At 38.7% G+C, this 24049-nt stretch overlaps 1 protein-coding gene across 1 annotated transcript in view; it reads right to left on the bottom strand.

Moving 5' to 3' along the window:
* Positions 1 to 23491, bottom strand: part of LOC139743814 (CLIP-associating protein 1-like) — a 40610-nt gene extending 17119 nt beyond the window's left edge. Inside the window, exons 1-5 of the mRNA XM_071654270.1 lie at positions 23362 to 23491; positions 19457 to 19992; positions 10076 to 10154; positions 2253 to 2296; positions 861 to 920 (exon numbers count right to left, since the gene is read on the bottom strand). Coding sequence (XP_071510371.1) covers positions 861 to 920; positions 2253 to 2296; positions 10076 to 10154; positions 19457 to 19639 — 366 coding nt within the window. The 5' untranslated portion in view covers positions 19640 to 19992; positions 23362 to 23491. The remainder of the gene's footprint in view (positions 1 to 860; positions 921 to 2252; positions 2297 to 10075; positions 10155 to 19456; positions 19993 to 23361) is intronic.
* Between the last annotated feature and the right edge of the window lie 558 nt (positions 23492 to 24049).

Below are 24049 nucleotides of genomic sequence, written 5' to 3'. Positions count from 1 at the left end.
TACCTGCTTACTGATCTGTCAATCAAACTCGCAAAGCATATGCTTGCTAGTGAAGCGCAGGCAAAGAAATCACATTTATACATTTCACACCTTCTGTACGCAGAAGTAAATGTAGGGTCGAGCTCAGCTCCACCTACTCAATCTGAATCATGTTTGGGAGGTCATGCCACTCAGATGAGAAGTGCTCACCACGAATCGAGCAAATCAAGATTTGAAAACACCTCCGGATCTCGATTTGCTAATCAAGATTGATTTGCTCATCTAGAATCGTGATTGCAATGATATACTTTCATATATGCAAGAAATATCTCATTTACAATCACGTTTCTTCTAATAGAATCACAATTTCGAGAGAGATTTCCCTACTGTCTGAATGGGGGGTATGTTGGCATGCAATGCGTAAACATATCCATTGCGTTTTGAGATGACGGCCCCGAGATGGATATAGCTGTAACTAGGTTATGCCTCATATATTTCTTTTTCCTGCAAACAAATGTGATCAACTCATACAACTGCTGCCAGTTTCTTGTTACAAATCCTTCAGAATTGCCTTTATGTGAGCTATGATGGGATTAAGCACGTGTTAAATCAAGGAGGGGCATTTTTTCCCCCTTGATCCATGAACAATAAGACCATATCCACATCAACTGCCTTGTCCCATATATCAGCCACAGCATGGTTGCAAAAAAAATAAAGAAAGAAATTACAACACTCTGCCATAAGCCCTCTTGTAGCGCTGCTTTGTGGCGAGTGACTTGATAACAGGATTCTTAATATTCCGCCGCAGGGAAGCACGATTATTAGGAGGGATTTTCGGGAAAAATCACTTTCCTTTCTGAGACGCAATCAAGAATGCTCACCTGAGGTGTGGCTGCTGGTGCCATCAGCTTCTGTATTAAGGCTTGGGACTGCTCACGAACCTGAGTAAAAAGACATATATATATATTTTTTAACAACCATAAATGTAAACAAAAACCAATGAAGTGACCCCAAGAAACTAAGCAACTGTCTAGACAGCTAATTGAATGATCAAAAGCAAATTCTTCTTTGATTTGAAATGATGTACTTTCTGTTTCATCCCCCCCCCCCCCCTTTCCCCTCTGGCAAATCAAAAACCAGTTAATGGAATTATGTGCTGCATCGACACTGCACAGTGTTATCATTATTTGTAACAATACTCTCACCCCATGGAAACGTGACAAATATTAAGAACTATAACATTTTCCTTTATAACTTAAATAGTCCTTAAAAACAAACTGAAAATTATCAGTTTCAGAATACTTTCATGTCAGGCCAGGCATAATCTTTTCTCTCTCATCAATGACAATAAAAATTGTGAGATCATTTCAAATGGAACATTACAACTTGCAGGGAATAAATGAATCAGTCAAGAATATGCAGCACATTTACAGTGTAAACAAATATTAACTAGTTCCAGGACAAATCAGCATGCCACATTCATTAACAACAGAATAATTATGCCATGCTTTCATTTTCATTTTCATCTTTTTTTTTCTTCTACAAAAACATGACTGCATGTACAGTACATGTATGCCATATATATTTGTGATTAGAAAGCATGTACATGTATGCCATTTTGTGACTAGCAAAATTTGTGAAAATGAAAATACTGCAAAATATACCCCATACAAAGTATAGAAACCAAATCATGAAAAGGCAATTTTGTTGTTCATTTGTTAATGATTAAGTCTTAAAACATTAAATCCTGCATCACTCTGTAGAAATAACAATTTTGAGTAATTCTTCCGTTTGTTGTACAATTTCCTCAGAACACTTAATGCATCCATGGTACTGAATGTTGAAGACCACAGTAATACATAACAAGATGGCTACAAACTCGAGACATCACAAGGTTTCCTTATTAAGCAGTGGTGACGCAGTTCAGCATCAACCCTCGCACCTTGCTGTCTTTTACTGCAGCTTCCATCAAAATTATCACAGTTCTCCAGCTTCTAATTAGGGCATGGATTTTGTGGGTTGGTTTTGGAGGCAGGGTCACGCCAACCTGCACTTGTTAACATACCACAGGGACCCATGTCTATTTAGAGCCCCCATTCACATCCAGATTGGAGGGCATAATGTCATCTCATTCAAAACTGGATACACAAAACATTATCAGGTCTTGTGACAACATCTGACTGACAAAGTAAAAGGTCATGATAAGGTTATAAATAGGGTCAGAGAAGAAAACAAATATCAAAAGAGCTAAAAGATAGAGTAAAGCACTTTACCTGTTCTTTGCTGTCCCCTAATCTGTCAACTGCTGGCGGTAAAGCTGTGTGTGGGAAGAAAATGTTAAGATAAGAGTTTTATTGAAGCGCCAAGGGGAAGTGCTAACCTTGTACATACAAAACTGTTTGAGTTACTGCAAATTGCATCAAGGATCGAGAATTAATTGCATTTTAACACGAGCAGTCTACTTCAAAATATTCTCATATCAATGACACTGACAAACCCTACAAGCATCCTATGGAAGGGGGAAAAACGAAGAAGGAATTTCATTTCAATGTATTTATGAATTACAAATGCATATACACATTATTGTTAACAGTACTCTATAAATCATGACAAAATAATCATAGCATGCCTGAATACTCATATGACATTTATATCTTTCTTGAACACCACGACATTGGCTAACAAAATGACGGTAATTTCTCCTTGGGCATAATATGTGTACTGCCAGAGACAAGCCTCATTAAATCAACACTTCTAATGTGCCATTGATAGTGAAGCTAAAATTCCATTACATCTCCTAGTACAGCTAACCACTTTCCACTTAATCAATATGTATTTTCCAAGAAGTCTTCTCTCCTTTTTTATCCCCTGTATCTCTTTAACGAACCATAGACATAGAGAGTGGGGGGTGGGGCATATTATCATCTAGTCATGAAATCAATTTATATCATTGCATAATGTAACGGGCTACCTAACCCTCCCTGTTAGTGCTACACCCAGCATCAGGAGACAATCTGAACACTGTTGGGGCAAATGCGTGCCTGGAACCCTTCAACTTGACTGCCCTGACAGAGCCCCACTAACGATTTCATTAGCATTTCACCAACGGGCATCTAATGTCTTGCTGTACACAGACGGGGCCCAAAGCTGAGATGCATGACAATCCAAACCAGACATCGACACACAGCTCCGGCTTTTGCCCGGACTACCAACTGCTCTCTCTCCCTCTCCCAAGAGTATGTCTGTAGTGTGTATGTATGTGTGTGTGTGTGTGTTTGCGTATGTATTTTTCATCTCATTGAGAACAGACAGAAATGCTCAACTAGTTAATGTGAGGACCCACAGCCATACCATGCACCTGCCATTGAAGTGAAGAATTTTTGATTCACTAACACTCCCACAAATTATCGTTGTTGTTGTTTTGATACACAGGGTAGTAATGTCATTATTGATGCAAACGATGTCAAACAAGAGCACCATATTCCTGGATTTCCTATTTCCATCCAAACCATCAACACAGCAATACAGGATTTTCAATTGTAGAGTCACATCCACAGGTTACACTGATGGTACTATATTTCCTGGAAAGAGGAAGTGATTTCCCCCCCCCCCCCCCCCCCCCGATTTCAAAGAGGCAAGCATTTGGGTTTTTGAATTCACACATAATAGCTACATACAGAGTTCCCCTGTTTTGATTTCTGCTCAAAATTTCATAAATCACAATTTTTAATAGCTTTATACTTCTGATGGCTGAGAGAACATTATGTTATCTTGACAGCATGCACCAACCCTGGCAGTACCACAAGCGACTTATTTCCATATAATCCCGAGGGTATTTGGAGATGTTACATCTGTAGTTCTGAAAGGATAAGACTGGTGTCATGGTTTTCGTAATCATATAAGTGTAGTGGTATCTCTTAAATCTCACTTGGTAGCATGCATTCTAATAACTTTTTTGCACACTACTCACATTTTCAAAGCGCTTAGATGTTAATCACAGCTGAAAAAATAAACAATGAACACACTATATCTTTTGCTGAAAACAAAATACCATTTTTCCACTCAATGCTCTATTTCTCAAACTGTGGCAATAGACTTCAATGTGTAATGTACATAAATGAATGCAGAGGAGGGTGTTCCTGTACTTAAAAATGAAAGATGCATCAACTTTGTTTGTTATACGTGTGAACATGTACATGTATCTGCATGGTTCTTTCAAATGATGAATATTGAATTCAGTGCACATATTATACAGACTGTCTTCTGAGATATCTGGCATTAACATATAAATATACAGTTGTCCTACACACTGTATATGTTCTCTATTTGACCTGTCACACACACATACACACACACACACACACACACACACGAATACCGTACACATACTTGGCTACCCAATGTGTAGAATACCAATTAATCTGTGCCAGATAGGAGACTCTAACTGCATACATACAGAGATCTTACAACCATTTCAATTGTATGCAGTATCTCTGTCACTTTGACACACCAGGTGAAAAGCACAGTTGACATAATGAGGGCAGTTCCACAGTTTGCTCAAGCACAAACACACACAATCCAGCCAACCCTGGCATTGTTCTCCTCTGTTCAAATATTTCTACACACATAATAATAGACCGCCTCCTGTGAATCAAATATTGTTTGCACTGGCGAACAACAACAGCAAAAACAACGATAGGAGAAATCAAAGACATTATCAACAAATTGCCTAAACATGTGGGCGCTCAGGCTGTGCAGGCATACTTAACACTTTCTTCTCTTCCCTCTAATCCTCGCATTGTCATGTCCACCAAGCTACCTTGGGGACACCCACTTATGATGAACATATTCCAGCCCAGCCTCCCCGCTCATTACTCTCGCTGACTCATGCACAAATTTCCAATCACAGAGGAAAATATATGATTCATGATCAAATTACTCTTATCATAAAGGTGCTGTACTCCTTCTCTTCTCTCTCCCTCTCTATCTTTCCATGTCTCCCTCTCTCTCTCTCTCTCCATATCAATCTCTTCCTCATATCTCTCTCGTTCTCTCTCTCTATTTCTCTTGCTCTTTATCTCCCACAATATCTCTTTTCATATCTTTCTCATTCTCTGTTTCTTCTACACAGCTCTCTGTGATGTGATTACACCGATAATTTGAGAAACATTTCTAGCAGGTGGCCAACAATTATTAGTCTGTGTTGTAGTACAGCCAGGACACAAGTAAGTAGCCGCAAGTTGTAACAGCGGGACACGAATGCTAAGCGAAGCATGTCCCTCTTCCGCAAGCTCTGCAATTGCAAAATTTACCATCTGATGCCTTAATACTTTAAAGGTGATGCTTGGTACTAGCTGAGAACATTCCCCTCTTAACCAAACAACAGACAACTGTTTCAGATGGCATAAGAATGGAGAGGTAGTGATGGCATTTCCTATATGTTTTCTTCAAATAAACAATAATATACCAAACTTCATTTAAAGACACAATCAGTAGGTATTTAAAAAGGTTATTGCAAGGGTATTATGAATGGACTGTGTCTTTGATTTCCCAAAATATTTGTGTGGACAGGCAGAACTTATCCACTGAGGAAAACACACAAAAATGCATTACTCTATTTTCTGTGCCATGAACAGGTCTGAAGTAAATCTTTCTCTGGAGAAATATGACAATTTGATGAAAATTTGTGTACTGTAAAACATGATATATTCGCGGCATGAAATTTTCGCGAATTGGAGCCGACAGCCTTTTTCGTGGCATGAAATTTTCGCGAATTGCCACTGGCGTTCAATGCATGTAGTGTAGACAAAAACTTTCGCGTGCATTTTAATTTCGCGAATTTTGGTGCTCGCGAAATTCGCGAAATTAAAATGCACGCGAAAATTTCTCGTTTTACAGTATATGATAAAACCAAATGGAGAGCTGCTCAACATACATCACACAGAGTTGCCAATTTGTCCTACTCTCTATAAACTTTTGCAGTTCACATCTTAGTTATGTGTTTTATTTTTGTCCCAAATTTTTATTGATCTTCTTCTCAGATTTTTTTTGTTTTCATACAAAGTCAAGTGACATAATCTCAGTATGGAATTTCCCTTTACATCATTCTACCAGCAACCTGATTAGAACCCTGAAGTAACCATCCCAGACACATGACTGTGACATTATCTGCATGGAGATTATTATATTGATGTATTCCTCAACTGTCAATGATTTTTTTCTTTCTTTTTGAAGAAGATGAATTGTTTTTGTGATTCTAATTCAGGACAGATAGATTTCTCAACAATCTTACAAAGAAGAAAATGCCACATTATGCTCCCGATGCCTTAAAAAAAATAAACGAAAGACTTCATGTGGCCGAAAGACAATTACAAACACGATACATCACAGGAATATCCATGCTAACTTGGAAAATAATGACTGTGTAGCTGCTGCAAGTTTTGCTTCTGCCACAGTACTTTCTTTTGTCCCCTAGAATGTTTTTGTTGTTATTTTTAACTTCAACTAAATTTTAGCATTGCTACAGGCTACGGGCTTCTACAGGAGATGATGGAATCAGTGAGCTATTCCATTTCTCATAGATACTTTCCATGAATGTACTCCTTCAAAAAGCAATTCATACTGCTGTAGTGTGTATCAGGCATGGTAAAATGTACAGTATACAACCTGTACACTGGAACAATCCACCTTCAGACATAACTGCACTCTGGGCCATAAAATTCAGTCATAAAGGTCTATGTAAGGCAATTACACACAGTTACCCTATTGTCTTTAAAGGGAATGGATTTTAGTTTTCATTTTAATGCTACGAAAAGAGCCCATCTAGCAGAATATACAGTATACAAAACAAACCAAGTCATGTTCATAAGACAGTGAAATCTGTACAGAAAAAACATAGAATCAAAATCATAACCATGACATTCTAAAGAGAGATGACCTCTCTGTACAGAGTCACTGGGGCTTATCTGATATCAAGTCCATTCATACACCATTATAAAGTAATGCAAAAGCTTGAATCACATGATACAAGGACTGATCAATACCTACATGTATGTATGCAAATATGCAGGGTATGTCTACATGTACACTTGGATGTAATTATTGCCTTATATGATGATGAATATTTAAATGTCTCATCAATTACATACAAACAGTTTTTGCTTTTATTTCCATCATGTCTGTGTTCGTGTCACAGATCTCCTTACAGCATGAGATATTTTATAGCTCTGCTACACCTGTGCTAAAGGAATGCATTACTGACACTTGGTTTGTAATGTGTGTGGCTAATAGAAACTAATCAAGGGATTATGATTGGATGGTCACTGGCTAAACTAGACAGAAGGCTTGGAGTACGGTACATGTACAGTAAAGTACTATTGGATTGATTTTTTGCCACACGAAAACATGTGTAGAGGTTGGCCATTCTACACAGGTGGCCACAGCTGGGATGGCTTAAATTGCATAATCACAACTTTATGTATCAGAAATCAGGTAACTTTGAGCAATTCTTGTTCATCAAAGCTGTTTCTAAAATCAATATTACAGATCTTATTTTGAAGGATCAACGTCACTTGAGATCATATTGCATCCTTTAGCCTATCAAGTTCCAGAGAAATTTGCTGCAATTGAAGAACCATTATAAATTTACCCATTAAGAGGCTTTTGAAAACTCTGCAACTGAAACAAATACTTATACATGAGCAATACAGGGCTAAAATGAAAGACAATTTTAACTGCACCACTTGAAACACTTTTAAAAATCCTAATAAAAAAAGGTACAACACAAAACCACAGCCATGTGGTTTCTCAAACTTCATGTGATAAAGCAATGGCCAATTTATGTATGTTCCCATTTCTGTGCTCACTTGGCAACTGACGTGTTCCGAAACTACTCAGCAATTGCAACCTTTGAGTGATACACAAATTTCAAGGCATATTGCACCAGTAACAACAAGAAATATATTAGATAGAAAATGATATTTAAAGACCCAGCAGCATAGGGATACCATGCTATGGAAAGGTTGGTCCAACTCAGATATATATACAGACTTGGACTCCCGTTATAACGTAAGTCCTCAGAAAGGGCAGTTTTCTTTCTTTTTATCAAAATTTTGTTATAACTGAACAAATAAACAATAAAAATACATAAAGTGGATAACGTTACGGTCTGAAATTTTACTTTGTTATAACCGGAATTTCGTTATAACCGTATTTGTTATAACGGGAGTGCACTGTATTCGGGAATCCCTGTAATGAATTGTGTACAGCTTTATCACAGATCTTTATGTAAGTACACACACAGCCAAAGAATCTAGGCCTACATGCAGACTGGAGTTGAACGTTAAAAGCATGTGCTTTGGTGCACATACATGTACATGTATATTCGCTGACGGGCAATTCTATTCTAGCAGGTGAGCGCTAGTCGTAGTTTTCAAACATACCCCAGTGGGCAACAGATGAAGTTCGATTCAACCGGGCAAACCTTCACCCCCCATGCTGCTGGGCCTTTAAACATATGCCCTACATAGGTTGGGATTTACCATCCTGCAATATTCGGTCACCAAGGCTTAAGTTTACTAATGCCACCAGCTGGCACACACAGGCTAGGACAGGTTAGAACAGACCGCTCTTGTGCAAAAGGACAATATTCTCCACATTGGTTCACAACACACAAAGCACGCAAACAAATACACTTCTGTGCATATTCATAGCCAGGCTCAATATCTGTGTGTAGAACTGCTCATACATGTATGCTCCAGTTCTCAAAAGGGCTTCTCTGACCATTACAACCAATGAACACGGATCTAATGGGACAATTGCAATACAGGCGAAATTTCAATTTCCAATAGTTTTTATTCCAAAGAGCTTTAGAATGAAGCACATCTAATGCATTGTATTCACACAATCTGGCCACAATGATTTACAAAGTGTAGAAATTAATGTCCTGTCATTTCCTCATTGTATGGATATAGAAGCACAATCCAGTCAATGGTGAAAGAAAATGTGATATACTGTATGTATGTGGTTTCAGTTGTTATAGCCTTATGGTGAAATGAATGTTTCCTGTATCTACGGCAACTGTACAAACATTTTTGAACATGCCTTTGCGGGCATATGAAATGGGTTGACTGGATCAGCCAAGGAAAAATCACATACAAGGAAGTATTCAAATTTTACTCTAATTATTTCACGAATGGGCCCTGCTTCCTGGGCCGGCCTGAACCAATATCGCTCCCAATGTTGCTTCATGTCCGACCTCTTCCTCTTGATCTCTGAGGAACTGGCCATTTCTTTCTGTTACTGATATCAGGATGGCCTTCAAAGAACTTAGCAGTTAACTCATGGGCAGGAAATCACCTTATACAATCAATGCCTCGGAACTGTGCGTTCCAAATTCTCAATCACAGCTACATATAGAGGGGCTTGGCTATACGAAATGAGCTATATTCATTCCTACTGTACATTTGTAGAACAGTAAACATACATATACGCACATGTGCAAAAAGTTGGTTATGTTGGGGTTTTTTTCACTCCAGCACAGACTACATGTACCTTTATGACACTTCATTATCTCACATTTATGACCAGCGAGCCATAAATGCAGAATGTGTACATATTGTATATCACTACCCCCCCCCAAAAAAAAAAAAAAAAATCAACCAGCCACCTCAAAGAACTGTTAACATGAAAGATCATGCCACTGTGTAGACCTTCCCTACATTTACATCATCCAAAATGAGTGAAATCTTCTAGAATCAATACACAGTAAATTCCTGAGTATCTGCATTTGTAACTGCTACTGACATGGATGCTATCATGTCAAACCTACAAAATTCTATCATTTCTATGTCATTTCTGTCATATCAATTCAGTAACTACAGTTTTTGTCTTTCACATTACTATCAAATGCCACGAGAATGATAGCAATGTATGTACAAGTCTCACAGTTGTTTCAGTATGGTCTCCATACACTTTGCTCTGGGTATTGATCTCAAAATATTCTACCTATGGGGGAAAGAAGATATTACATGTAAAACACAAACAGTTACTAGCACACATATAACTGGGCGACACAAATACTTGCATGCATACTAACCTGTTCCTATATGTACTTTGAACTTCTCTCCCATTCGCTCTACCAGCAACGTTAAACACTCCAGCCCACAGAGAGATATCTGAAGAAAAGATGGAGAAAAAAAACATTAAAATTTAAAATTGTTAATACTGTTGACCGATGGCACATCACTGGAAGATAAACAGTGCTTTGGTGTGCAAAGACCTTAAAAAAAAAAGCACTAAAAAAAAGGGGATCTACTGACAATAACTCTCTCCCCCATTCTAACCTAACACACAAATAAACTTGTGCACACCTGTGCAAATCTGCAACAGTACAGAATAAAACAATCTAAAGTACAAACTGAAGGACTGATAGTTTCTGCTTGCTTGGTAGATCCGTAAGGTCACCACGATCTGGTTTTGAAAATCGACATATACGTCTACCTGGTAAGTGAGAGATCTGTGATCATTAGTTCATGCTGTCAAAAAGAGATACTTCATCTTTTGCTGTAAACATACAGTAAAATCTTATCATGCCATAATTTCAGTGTACATCATGTAGTGCCATCCATATGTATCACTGTATGTCATTACATATTTGAGCTTGAAAATGTGAAGAGTTAGCAAAAATGTTACCAAAATCGCACATAAATCCTGTGGAAACAAAGAGGAAAGTAATAAAAAGGGGCATCAACACAGTGTATTAATGTCCAATATATCTAATGCTACACATCAATACTGTATTAAACCTGTCGGCAAAAGTTTGCACAGAAGCATTAATTTGCAATCATGAACAGGCATAACAATAGGTGCTTTGTATATTCCTTTCATCTTGAGATAGGCATCCATATTAAAGTTCTTTGCAATCTGACAAACATAATGGTACTTTCGGCTTACATGTGTATGCAATGAGAGTCTTACATCTTATTTATCTACTATGGCATTTCAAACTCTGCTTTAATACATCTTCACCGTATAACCAATTCTATGCAAACTCTCTCTCTTTTTAGATGTTCTCCATGTATTATCTCCACATATTATCACATACTGTATGTCTCAACGCACAAGAAAAGAACAATGTATTGACATTGTATTCGCACACTTGTCACACAGGAAACCCTGATTCAACTTCAAGTCCACACATTCAAGGCATCCCCTGGCTGAGAATGTGCCTGTGCTGAACACAGTCAACTCATTAATCACTCCTGTACATATGGGCAGAGCCCAGTATCCATGTCTTCCTTCAATCTCTCTCCCTGTCTCCCTGTCTCTGTCTATCTCTTACTCTCCCACCCCCCCCCCCCCCCCACCCCCTTACTGGGTTTCTCCTACAAGTGTGTACGCATCACTGCCACTGTGGTTGGCTGCCTGGCTCTGCATTGACAGATTAGTTTGCTGTGGCTAGCACTGCACTGCACTGCAGTGCGCCCTGTGCATGTGAAGCTTGCAAAATGTAAATTGTATGTCTGAAGCCATACAACGTGATATACACACATACAGCACGCAGCAAAGGTGTCTGCATCATTGTCGCTTAACGCTCATCTACAACTGCTCCTCGCATGACACCATAACACCAGCCAGCCTGTGTCACACAGCAAGTTATTGATAAATTAAACGCCCTCCATTCCACACACTAACTAGGCAACAGTTTCCTACAAGGATACATGTTATGCAATGTTGAACAGATGTTGACTGGCAGGGGGTGGGACGATTGCACAGGAAGTCACTATACATTCAATGTGTAGATGTACAGTGTAGGGATTATAATATGGCAAAGGTCTGACATTCATCAATGCATTTTGTGTTTGTTTTTATTTTCAGTTTTGAGGATAATAAGGGAATTTATCATTTTTTACAGTTATGGCACTTCTAATGTGTACAAGCCTGACGATAATCTCTGATAGCGGGCAGTGGCAACATCAATATATTTGTTGTTTTATGACTAAATGAGGATTTTTACTGAGAGTTATTTACGAAGTTTAGCTCTGAGCCATCATGATAGACTACAATAACCTTCCCAAAGCACACTAGTGAGCATCTTTGAGGTACGGTTGTAGTTCATTGCATGCCCTCAGCATCACTTAGCATGCAGTGAGCCTCTGATGCTGGACACTTGCCTGTTTAACTGCATTGGGAGATACACAGTGTACAGTGTGAATGCATGTTGGTGTGGTCAGTTACCACATACTGAAAAAGCTTCACTAAATTGCACTAAATTGCAATGATTGCAAAGTCAGTATGACTACAGTGTATGACAATCATATGCCACTGGGGCACACATGAACCTGACCTGACTGCTTACACTTGTACATAATGGATGATGGAGGGTCAGTTTAACCTTGGTACATGAATGTTCCAATTACACCTAGAGGGCCTGTAGCAAGTCAGTTTCACATACAGTATCCTAGTATAAATAACCCCAAATATCACTCTGTCCAATACATTTTACATATCTTTACTTTACAATACAATGTAACATACACATGCAGGCCATCAAATTGCTTATAAAGTCTACTGCAGTATTAGGGGGCCCGTGACCTATGAGTAGGCCCTATTTACCAGGTAACTTTAATAGCACATCATCCTACATTGACGTATGGCCTATGGGACTTATCAAAAACAGCCATACCGGTACTACAAAAATTATATTGACACTGCTTGCACACAATTCCAGTATTATATACGTACACAGAAACAATATGGTGAGTTTTGTCTCATTCGTTCCAATGAAGCACACTGTCTGTGTCACACTAAAAGCAGGTTTTATATCTCTTGGGCATAGTCACTGCAAATATACCAGCATTTCTGTCAGCAAAACATATTTTCACAAGCTATAACCAGGACAACTCTCCAGATATATCAGTTAACCCTTCACATGCTAAAGCACTAGATTATTTAATCTTGCCAAGCTTTTCCAGTTAGTATTCAGTCATCTATTTGATCCAAACTTGACCTAGTTGAAAAGTTAACAAGCCCATGTAGTGGAAACACTGTGCCTTATACCCCTTTCCCGCTGAAGAAAATCTTCCCCGGGGGCACCTGGGGGCACCCGGGGAACCCCGCAGTGTGAAAGGTCACTCGGTTGAAACCTAGGGGAAGCCTAGGTGAAACACCGATGAAAATTTGGGCAATTTTTACCCGAGAAGCGTCCTGGGTGAACACCGATAGTTCAACGGGAAATCACCCGGTGGTTCACCGAGAGCGCCCAGCGTGAAAGGTTGTCTCGGTGAAACACCGGGGGAAATATGCAGATTATGTCAAAGGTCATGTTTTGTTTCTGGTCCTGCACACGTTTTCAGCTAGCTAGCGCGCACTCGACCTCCAAAATCCACACGTAAAGGGTACTAGTAATTCGTGTTTGTAAACATACACACGACACTACATAGTACATGTACTACTAGTAGTATGTCGTTTCGTGTGCAATGTGGCGTTCACAGTGCGACGGCATTGTTTTGCATCGTGCTGTGCATTGTATTGTTTACTAGTAATTAGCACGCCGTGTACTGTATACAAAGCTGATATAGGTTTACAGTGTACATATGTATTTGATCGATTTGATGCTTCCTCCTTCTTCATCTTCCTCTAGTGTCTAGCTCTTAACTCTTCCAGTAAAGTCTGATCAGTGCGCCTCTTGCTTGATTTTTTCGTATTTTGTGCTTTTCTCGTCAAGTGCTGGGTTTACAGTGTGCAGGAGAAATCCGTTGACGTTTTGTGCTGTTGCAATTTGAGGGAATTTTGCAAATGGCTGGAGCGTGGACCAAAGACGAAGAGAGACTGTTACTTCAATTACGTATACAAGGCAGCAGTGAACGAAGAACTGAGCGGGACGTCGGCTGACGCTGCCGCGTATGAGTCCCTCCTCCGAAAACTTGCTGAACATGGGATCGAAAAAACCAAGTCGCAGATGCACAACAAACTCAAGTACATAAGATCACCCACGTTGCGAGCAGAAAACCCGTCCAGGGGAAAGTTTCACCGAGAGCAGTGTGAAACGACGGCACTCAAACTTTCACCGAGAGGTTCCCCGGTGAATTCACCGGGGAACCTCTCGGTGGTTCACCGAGACGGGCAGCGGGAAAGGGGTATTAGTCCAATGGAATGACCACAGGTGACGCAATAGGGATTAGGAGGATTACCGTTGTACATAGGTAATCTCTGCAAAGTCTATTCACAGACAATTAGTTTCCAGATATCTCTGCCAATAGGTGAACAAAGTATTTCAGCATACTAAATGGGTGAACAAAGGACAGAAAATACCACATTCTCTCATAGTCTCTTACTCTTGCTTGATACTACAGAAGTAGAGTGGTCCACGAGGTGGTTAAGTGTGTTGCTGCAACATGTTGAAATTTTTGTGCAACATGCTCTAAAGCCAGCAACATCCTATGCAACGTCCTCAAGAATTGGCGACATGCTCAAGAATGAAAAGTAATCAAACATGTGAAAAACATGTACAACACTTGAGAAACATTAAACTACTCAGAAAATTTGTGCGCAAATCATGAGACATGTTCAGCAAATGTAAGAAGCACAACAGGAAATCAGTTGTGAAATATTGCATGCACTCATGATGCGCACTCCGCACACATGTACTTCTGTACAATTTCCGCAATGTTCTCACATTCACAGCTTGCAACATGCTCAGATTTCAAGTTGTGGCCCACCCTGACAGTAGATCTACACACACGGTACACATGACTGAACTTAATTATCTACGATCATGCATTTCATGTTTGTAGAGTCTATGATATCTGTAAAAAGCTTATGGCATTTGGACGAAAATTACATGTTGCCCTGATAGTCAGGTGAAACGAATCATTACTTGCCCAATGGGAAGTTTCAGCTGTCACACAAAAAACAAGAACATGAATATGAGAATGATAAATGTACACTGTATGTGTACCTTGCACAGGTAAAACAAAGAAAAACAAATAGATAATGAATGCAATTCTTTACTGTGTAGTGATTTATAAATCATACTGAAGGTTACTAGGGTTTGTTATTATTATAGTGACTGTAGTCATTACCATCTCTGTGCTGTAATGCTCACTGTTCAAGAGCTGTACTAGTACATGTAGAGGATGCATGCAAAGCACAGATATGAAATTTCATTTGTTCGTAAGATTAAGAAGATTGAGCTGTGTTTACACATCAATCTAGATACTTTTCGTAAGATCTCTTGAATGCATTGTACTTGCTAAACTTATCTCCAATGCCCACTCAAAAAAAAAAAAGAATAAACATTAAAAAAAAAAAAATTTAACAAGGGGTTGCTGACAACTAACCACTGATTCGGGCAGCAAATTATCAAGTCCGTCAGCATTGAATGTTTGTAGTGTACACATAAAAATAGAGTGAGAATTTTGAAAAAGAGTGTGATCTACACAATATGCCATTGAATGAATAAAAGAAGAGGAGATTTGGTGGTACATGTACTTATGGCTAATAAAGGCCTCTGCACAAGAAAATACACTGTAGCATGTGCTGCATGAATTACAACAACAAACACATGTATTGTACACATGACAGACCACTGGAAAATTAAAATTATGCACAGTTTGAAAGTGGGAAAGAGACTTGAAAATGCTGGTGACTTCCAGTTGACAAAAACTCATTTCAATATCAATTATCATGGTACGTTGTATAACCAACAAGAAGGAGCTACTGTTCATAGGCAAACAGAAAGAAAAAAAAATCAAAAGTCATATTGGTTTTGCAGTATTGCAACTTGTTGGGCATAATGAATGTTTGGTCACATCTTGATTCTTATGGAACCATGCAGGGCCTACATTGCAGATGTAGTTGTAAGCATTGCCAGTGTTACAAATTGCACTGAAGTGGGACAAAATGATCTATTAGTAATATGACTATAATCATTATTTGCACGGCTTAATCCACACATCTTTTTTCTTTTTCTTTTTCTTTTTTGGTAGCAATATTGTAGATCTTTAATTGACATTCAAACATTCACATTACATATTTCCCCCCTTATACTGTACACTGTACATGACATTGTATCAGAATGTGGTTTAAAAAAGAAAATCATGACAACAAAATGTATCACATTTTACTGATTTTATTTGAGAAGTAAAATTGGTGATTTACTTTATTTTAATACCCCATGATGTGACCAGTACAGTGCTGGTACAAACTGACAAAGTATGAAATACATTTGTACATCCTATAGATGTAAAAGATATCTACCGGGTACTCCATTTTAAACATTTAATATAAAGAGTTCCTTGATGACTGTAGTTCTTTTAAGCCCAATGTACTGCTGATCTATGCTTTAACTACACTTTAGTGTCATGCACTTTTGCACACATGTATGCTTCCCAAAATAGTGTAGGTGATGCACCTCTAGCAACAAAACATGGGACGACAATTATGAATCATCGAAAACAGTAACGTGGGAGAGCACACCTCACCGCGATTTCTGACTGCAACAACTGACTCAGACTGTCCACATTCTTTGCAGTATTTGTTTGATCATTGCATAAACATTAAAAACAAACACACACACACACACACACTGCAACAAGTCAACACAAACTGTAAACACCGGAAAACAATAGCATCACATAAAATGAAGTTTGACATGGTTTGAGCACTATAAAGGTAAGTCATGCGCATCAGATTTGTTTCTTTCTTTTTTTTCCAGCCCCATTTCAGAAAGGTAACAATGTCATGTGAATGGGAGAAATAAAAGGTGTACCAGCAGATGGGCATACAAAATTATGTTCACTGCAGAGCTCTGGAATACATACAATGCATTCCCATTACTAAATAACGAACATGGTTCAAACTAAACTCAATGTTACAACGAAGTAAAAATTCAGGTCCTAAAATAATTGTCTCCGGTACCGGTACTTAACTGTTTTGCTAAATAATGAAATTTAAATATGACGTAGGAACACTTCTGGTCCCAGGAACTTCACTATAATACAGTGTAGGAGTCGCCTGTATTCAATGGCAACAATTATACTGTTAAGGACGGACTGGTTTTGCTATATAACATGCATTTCCCATAGACACCCTGCCCAAGTATACTCAGGACTAGTCTTCAATGGCAGAGACTCCAACTGTCCCGTTTTCGATGGGAGATCTCCCGCCGCAAACCCATTTTTGCAAAGTCTCCAGTTCTCCCGCTTGAGATTTAATTTCTCCCGCCCTGGCTCTGTGTTTCCCGTTGGAAAGGATTTCTTACTTATTGCTATTGTATGTTGACAAAATAAGCCTTAGATAGCACCAGAGAGCATCTAGAACCCTAGGAACTTGGCGCTTCGCACACATCAACTTGGAGTCTCCCGTTTGCTAGGGGTTTCAGGCGGGAGAATCTCCAGATCAGAAGGTGCTTTTTGTTGGAGTCTCTGCAATGCGGTAATGGTAAAGATGCCTTTCATAGATCCTTTGAGGATGGGCACAGTGCACTTTGCATCTAGAACTTGTATGACATTCAAAAAGCAGTGGATGTACGCGTATGTGCAATAATCTTGTGTAATGAAGATGATGTACATGCACATTGTAGGAACTGTGCTCTACATCTTTAATTTCTTGGCAAAGGATGCTGCATTCCCTTTAAAGTGTTGTGCTAGATTGGGGAAATTTCCAGTGTGTCTGACTCATTACCCCATTACACAATGTCACTCTATCTTCACTGCCACTGAGAGAAAGCAGGCAGCATTCCGCACTGTAACTGTGTTTTCTGTACGTCTTAAGTTCAGTAACGTTTCAAGAGTCTGGTATTCCACTGAATTTAAACACACTACTGAAGTTATTACCATGAAATTGGAGATATAAACACATACATTTTACATTGTGTAGCTGTGCGCTGCCAGTGTTTTGTTATTATACTAGACAGCAAAAACATACCATTCCCATCAAAACTGCAGTGGTAAAAGCAATTTATATAAATCTGAAACGAATTATTGAAAAGAAAACAGCCATTTTCTTCAGTATTTCACCTGTTCCATAAAAGTATTCCTGTCATTTTTTTTTCTCAAACATTAGAAATACTGTGCAGAAGTGAAAAGAGGGGAGATACAAGCAGAAATAATCTACTGTCAGAAAATCCAAGGCTCTGACGATATGATTTCACAATTGCAAATTAGAATTGTCTTTGGACAACATGCATATATTGTGCATATGGCCGTACATACAGCATGCAATGTAAATCTTGCAACTTCAGCGTGTAATGTGTAATCTCATGAGGTTTGAAACAAAGGAAATGGGCGAGACTGTGGCCCAGATAAGCACCAGAAAAGAGACAATGTATCATGAAACTGGCTCTTTTCCCTACAGAGTAGGCTCTACCTGAACATTTGTCTTAAGATCTGGAAAAGGTAAAAATGGCAGCATTTGTGCGTGGTACAGCAAGTTCAAGAGTGACAGAATATCTAACTGATAAACATAAAAATATCATTACACTGATTTCTCTAGTTGAATGACATCTTCACCAAGTTTCTAAAACAGATTTGTCTATAAATTTTTATTTCATTGGACACAGCTCACAATGTGGTAAACAGTTCATCATTTGAGAACAGGAAGTTTTGGTTAAGATAGATTAATCATGACTTTGCTCCAAACATGCATCTAGACAATAAATATTCCCATGCAGCTATTACAGCAGAAATGTACAATAACTACAACTGCTAGAAGACCATGCAAACTATAACTCAAGATCTGGATGCACATTTTCTTCCATTGACAAATATACAGTATGCATGAGACATAACCATCAACTTTCATCATGATGCATTGTATCTCTATATTTAAAAAATGATGTCATTTTTCTCTGTAATACACCACCATTCAGTTGTATTAGTATACTTTCAACAACACAATTAACCTGGAACATTTATCTCTAGGCTATTTTGATCTTGCTGTAGAATTTGTACTAGACCCATCAAGGCAGTGTTTCATGAAACTTGTCAGATACTGACATCACTGACAACTGTTTTAAGCTACTGAAATCCTTGCTTCTGATTGGCCGAGAGCAAATTTGTTATTGAAAAACACTTGATGAAATGCCCCTCAGGCCCCAGGTCTCTGAAAGTAATGGGTTAAGTTGCACTGACACATGATCAACAGAAACAAAAACAAGAGACAAAAGAAAAATTATGCCGTACAAGTCCAACAACTTATAAAATGTAAAAAAGACAGTATTATTGAGATAACAGCCTCATATTTTCCTGGGAAAATTACTGTACACCTTCCAGATATGGCAACTGTCCTACAAAATTGTAGAACAGTGGTTTGTCCTTAGGAGGTACATCATGCAATGGGTAACATGCTAGGAGGCTGTTATCACAAGGATTGCTTATCGCAGAATCCTTTTAACATAATATGACCCCACACAATGAAGGCTTACTTCCTCTGAGTAGTTGATTTCAGAGCTGAAGGCAGGAAATTTGCTACTCACCTTGAAATTGCTGCTGTTGACCCATCCTGCCAAAGCATCGATAAGCCGGTCAATGTTCTCACACTGTAATGGTTTGTCTACATCCTGCAGGTAATTCTGCAAGTCCTCGGATGCCTGGAACTTGGCCGAAGTGTCCTGCTTCATCACATCGTTCACGATGTCGTCCAAACTCTTCCCCGCCATCTTACTCGGAGCTGCCGCTAGCGGCCGGACTGGGGAGGAGTTATTTCCAAAGTATCTGATCCAACACTGCGGGTGGGGCTGACCGTTTCCCTCGCCCGGCTAGAGCTCGTACCAGAGGATATCGATTTGGGTGTGTCCGTCTGCAGCCAAACCGAGTGTGAGACAGGATTGCAACTTCACATGAACCTTTAAAGCAGTCCGCAGATGCCTGAACCTGTAAAGTTGCAGCTGGCTACATGAAGACCCCTCAGTGCTCTGCTTACAATCTGATGATCAAGATTGAAACTTGTGATGTGAACTTCTGTTCAACCCGAGGTGTGTCCGTTCAACTGGGCAGTAATTACACCATGTACCTGTCACAGAAAGAAAGCAGAACAACTCAAATCATAAAATATCATGTTGAAAAACAATGGAAGAAATATAATAACCATCTGATTGCTTGGCTTTAATTCTCATTGTTAAAATTTTTATATTGTAGCTCATTCCTCATTTCAATATCCTAATTAATGACATTTAACACAGCGTGATACAAGTTATGCCAGTCAGGCTTTTGCCATGTTCTGCTATGACTTCATAATGTGATAGGCACAAAAAGAAATCCACCATACAACTAGTTTTGATTTGCAATTGATCTCTCAACTCTAAATGTATTTTGTGAGAGCAATTTCTTCAGTCATTATTGCATCCTTTGTTTAAGAATATAACAATGTAATCTCCATCCAGGGAAATGACAAATTATGGCAAATTATCTGGTACATTATAAACAGTAATAGACTTACCACATAAGTGGGCACTTCAGACTAGCATGAGTGGTTTCTTTTGAAGACACACCCTTCTGTAACCCCCCCCCCCACCCTCGCCCATAAAGGTTACATACTTTAAAACACTATAAAAAATTAAAAAAATCAGTCACATAAAATCTTGCAAACACCCTACCATAAGTACAAATACACTAATTGTATTGCAAGTAAGATTAGGTTATTTTGTTTCTGCATCTTGCATCCCTTTTCTGTGTGATCCTCTTTAATGCTGATTTCTACATCATCTAATTAAATAAAAAGGCAACAAAATTTCTATCACAGCCTTAGGTGAATTAAATAAAATAGTTGGAAGGCTGGAAGCCCTCATTAATCAACACCACATTCGTCCATCACAGACATACACTTCATGATAATGGGAAGACATTCTATGGCTACATTTATGTGCATCTCAATTTGCTTCCGGAATAACCAACGTCACAAAGTGAAGTACAGCGCATACTTTCTGGAACTTGTTTCACAAATCTTTGCTTTGAGCCTGTATTGTGTCATATAAAACTTGACTTCACAAAACTCATTTCATGTACAACACAATCTTGAAAGATAATGCAACACATTACCCAATTCTCTCCTTTCTTTATTGTTTAAAAGTGTTATGCCAAAAGTGCATTAATATTAACAGTCTTTGTTTTATAATGCAGTATCTTACCAAAAACTATTGAATTCTGCTACATGTTTTTACTCTGACTCTGAGCATTGCCCTGATGAACTTTGAAAATGCAAGTAGTTTTAATATGAAGTACTCAGCAACATAATCAACACCTGGCATGCAAAAAAATATCATGACATAGGCAAAAGGAATTATTGAATACTTTAACACCTGACAATACTGAATGAGTAAAAATTAAGATGCACTGCAATAGGTGTCTAGTTCACAATCTTACAAAATACAAAACTGTGTACGTGAATCTGCATTTCAGTATAATGCTTTTAAATTTAAAATTACTTCTTTCAGCTTGCCTTTTTTAATTACTTCCTGCAGTTCATCCCGTCTCTTCCACAGAGGATGATTAATCTATGATCATTTTTTAATAAAACACCTTTCTTGAATTCGGTGAATCACTGTTGAACTGCGAATTTAACATGCAAATGTCGCTACATGTTAGGGTAATAATGCACTGACAACCTCAGTGTCAATTCACACACACACAAAAATCATCATCAAATTACAAAACAATTGTTTTCTGTCAGTTAAAGAGCAATAAGCAAACAGTACTGTTGGCATTCAGATTTCAGTAGACCATGTTGTATACAGATACAATCCTGTAGCAACAACAGCTTCACTAATTAAACTAGTTAAACAATGGGAAAACAGCTTCCTGATAAGGGCTGTAGACACTATGTATGATACAGAGATCTCTATGTTATAAAAAACATTTATTTTTAGCAAAACAGGGATGATATTGAGGGTTGTTGAAAAAATCAGAAATCAAAATTTTCATGGGATTTTGATATGGAAAAAGCAAAGTGAGTAGGCCCTATACTATACTATAGACTTGAGAAAAAAAATAATCTGAAATCAGATTCAAATCTACAGAAAATAACGCTTTAAGATCTAGACACCTAACGTTAGATGTCTACACAAAATGGTACACTGTATCATCAAATTAAACTAGAAACAATGAACAAGCAGTGCAGTGGTGGCCAGTGCAGTGAAAGATCTCCCCAAAAACAGGTGAGGGATAAGGACATTGGAAAGGTGTCTCATCATTGGCAATTGTGGCATTAGAGCAAATCTATCAGTATTGACTGGAGGTCTATGCAGATGCACATAAAAAAAGTGTCATCACGTCACTTTGGATTATTCAGCCAAATTCAGGTAATTGCTTGCTTGATTTACTAGAGTAACTGCGTCAGTAAGCGGCCGTGCAGCCGTTCGCGGCAGGTACAAGATCCAAGAAACTGGATTTGTTGTCGTTTTCTCGATGTTCATGGATTTTGAAAACATATCCTCACGTAAAATAGAATTTTCGCGAGCCAATGTGGGCCGCCATTTTTTTCGGAAAGTGGATGTTACCATCGAAAAAAAATGAGAAAAACACGAGAAAGACATCAACAACACCGCCAGAATTGCGATCTTGTTTGCGGCCAATGCATGTGCGCACGCTATTTTCACGTACTTTCGCAATGGGAATTGGCGCTTACGCAATGTTCGCGAGACATGTGAAGGCGTTCAGCTAAAGATCGCGGAGCACGCGCGTATTGCATAGGGATTGTACATCGTGCCGCAAGCAGAAATACTACGTCGCATATCGCTTTTATCGGCGAAAATTGTGCCGGGTTTTGCCCTGGTAAATCATGAAAACTACGTTGGTTAATGGTAAATTTCTTTCATGAAAACAATTGCGTTAATGAATAATCTTGTCTATGATATATGAAATGGTTGAAAATAATTTGCCTGATTTGTTTACAAGTTGGAAAAACTCTTAACAATGCTTAAACTGCCGCAAACGGGATATTTTACTCTATAGAAATCTCCCTTTTTACTTGAATATTATTGCCAGTAGTCCCGATTGTTCCAATGCATAAAAATATTCATTGATGACAAGATGTGATGTGGGATACGAACAGTACACATATTTATGCCAAAGTGTTTTGCGTGGTGCTTTGAGCAAGACGATACCACCTGTCCCAGTTACAAAAAGACCGCTGCTAGCTGCTGTCCGCTTTAATCGCCGACCTGTGGCCTCCCAGCCGCCGGTAGACTACGGCAGCGGTTCGCGATCAAGATCCGGTGCGTGCGCAGGAAGGCGGCTGCATGCATAGGAATTGTAAAGTAATGGCTTCACACACATCGATTGTTTACACTACTTTTAACCGTAGCCACAATTGCGGCAGATTGCATCTCATAACGAGCTTCAGCATCTAGATTTCTACAACAATGGTGGATCAAAATATACTCACTGAAACAGCGGGTGCTTCAGCATAATCCTCAGGAACAGGTGCATACTGAGAGAGAAGCAACGCAGCGAGATATCATGTCGAAAACATCGCCCACCAGTTATCCAGCACCACTCAGTACACTTCAGTCCGCCATATTGACCAAATTTAAATGAATGACGTCATGATTGCCATTGTATTGATTCCGCAACGGAAGAGGGAGTAAATCCACTTGGCTAACAAACGGCCTCAACAAAACCTGTTGTGTTTTATACTCGGCGCTAGCTTTGAGGCCAACGCTGTTCAGTAGGTATTTTGGAAAATCCCCAATGAGAGCTACATCATATTAACCTGTTTCGTTGGAAGGGATATGTAGACATTATCTTTCAGTCACCAGTCCCGACATTGACTATCCGAGATCTACTTGACACATAGCTTCACATTATTTTATAGTATGACAGGAAAACTTTGTCATGCAAATTACTTTCAGTATTCAGAGATCGGTAAAAAAAAAAATATTGTGATAAAAATAACTTCAGAGTAGAACATGAAATATTATTTTTTTTTTAAATTGTGTAGAGGGTTTGGGCACTTCTTGCCTGAATGCGTAAATTGATTTCTACTCAGCTCCTGAAACGCCAGAGTAATCAGTTGTTGGAATTTATTGATTCTTTCGTCTCATTATAGGTCTATCGAGTTTGCCCATACGCAA

Source organism: Diadema antillarum, unplaced genomic scaffold (genome assembly GCF_040938485.1).
Source record: "Diadema antillarum isolate AM-2024a unplaced genomic scaffold, OU_Dant_1.0 seq00001108_RagTag, whole genome shotgun sequence".
Lineage (NCBI taxonomy): Eukaryota > Metazoa > Echinodermata > Echinoidea > Diadematoida > Diadematidae > Diadema > Diadema antillarum.
This window is presented reverse-complemented; position numbering and strand designations above follow the sequence as displayed.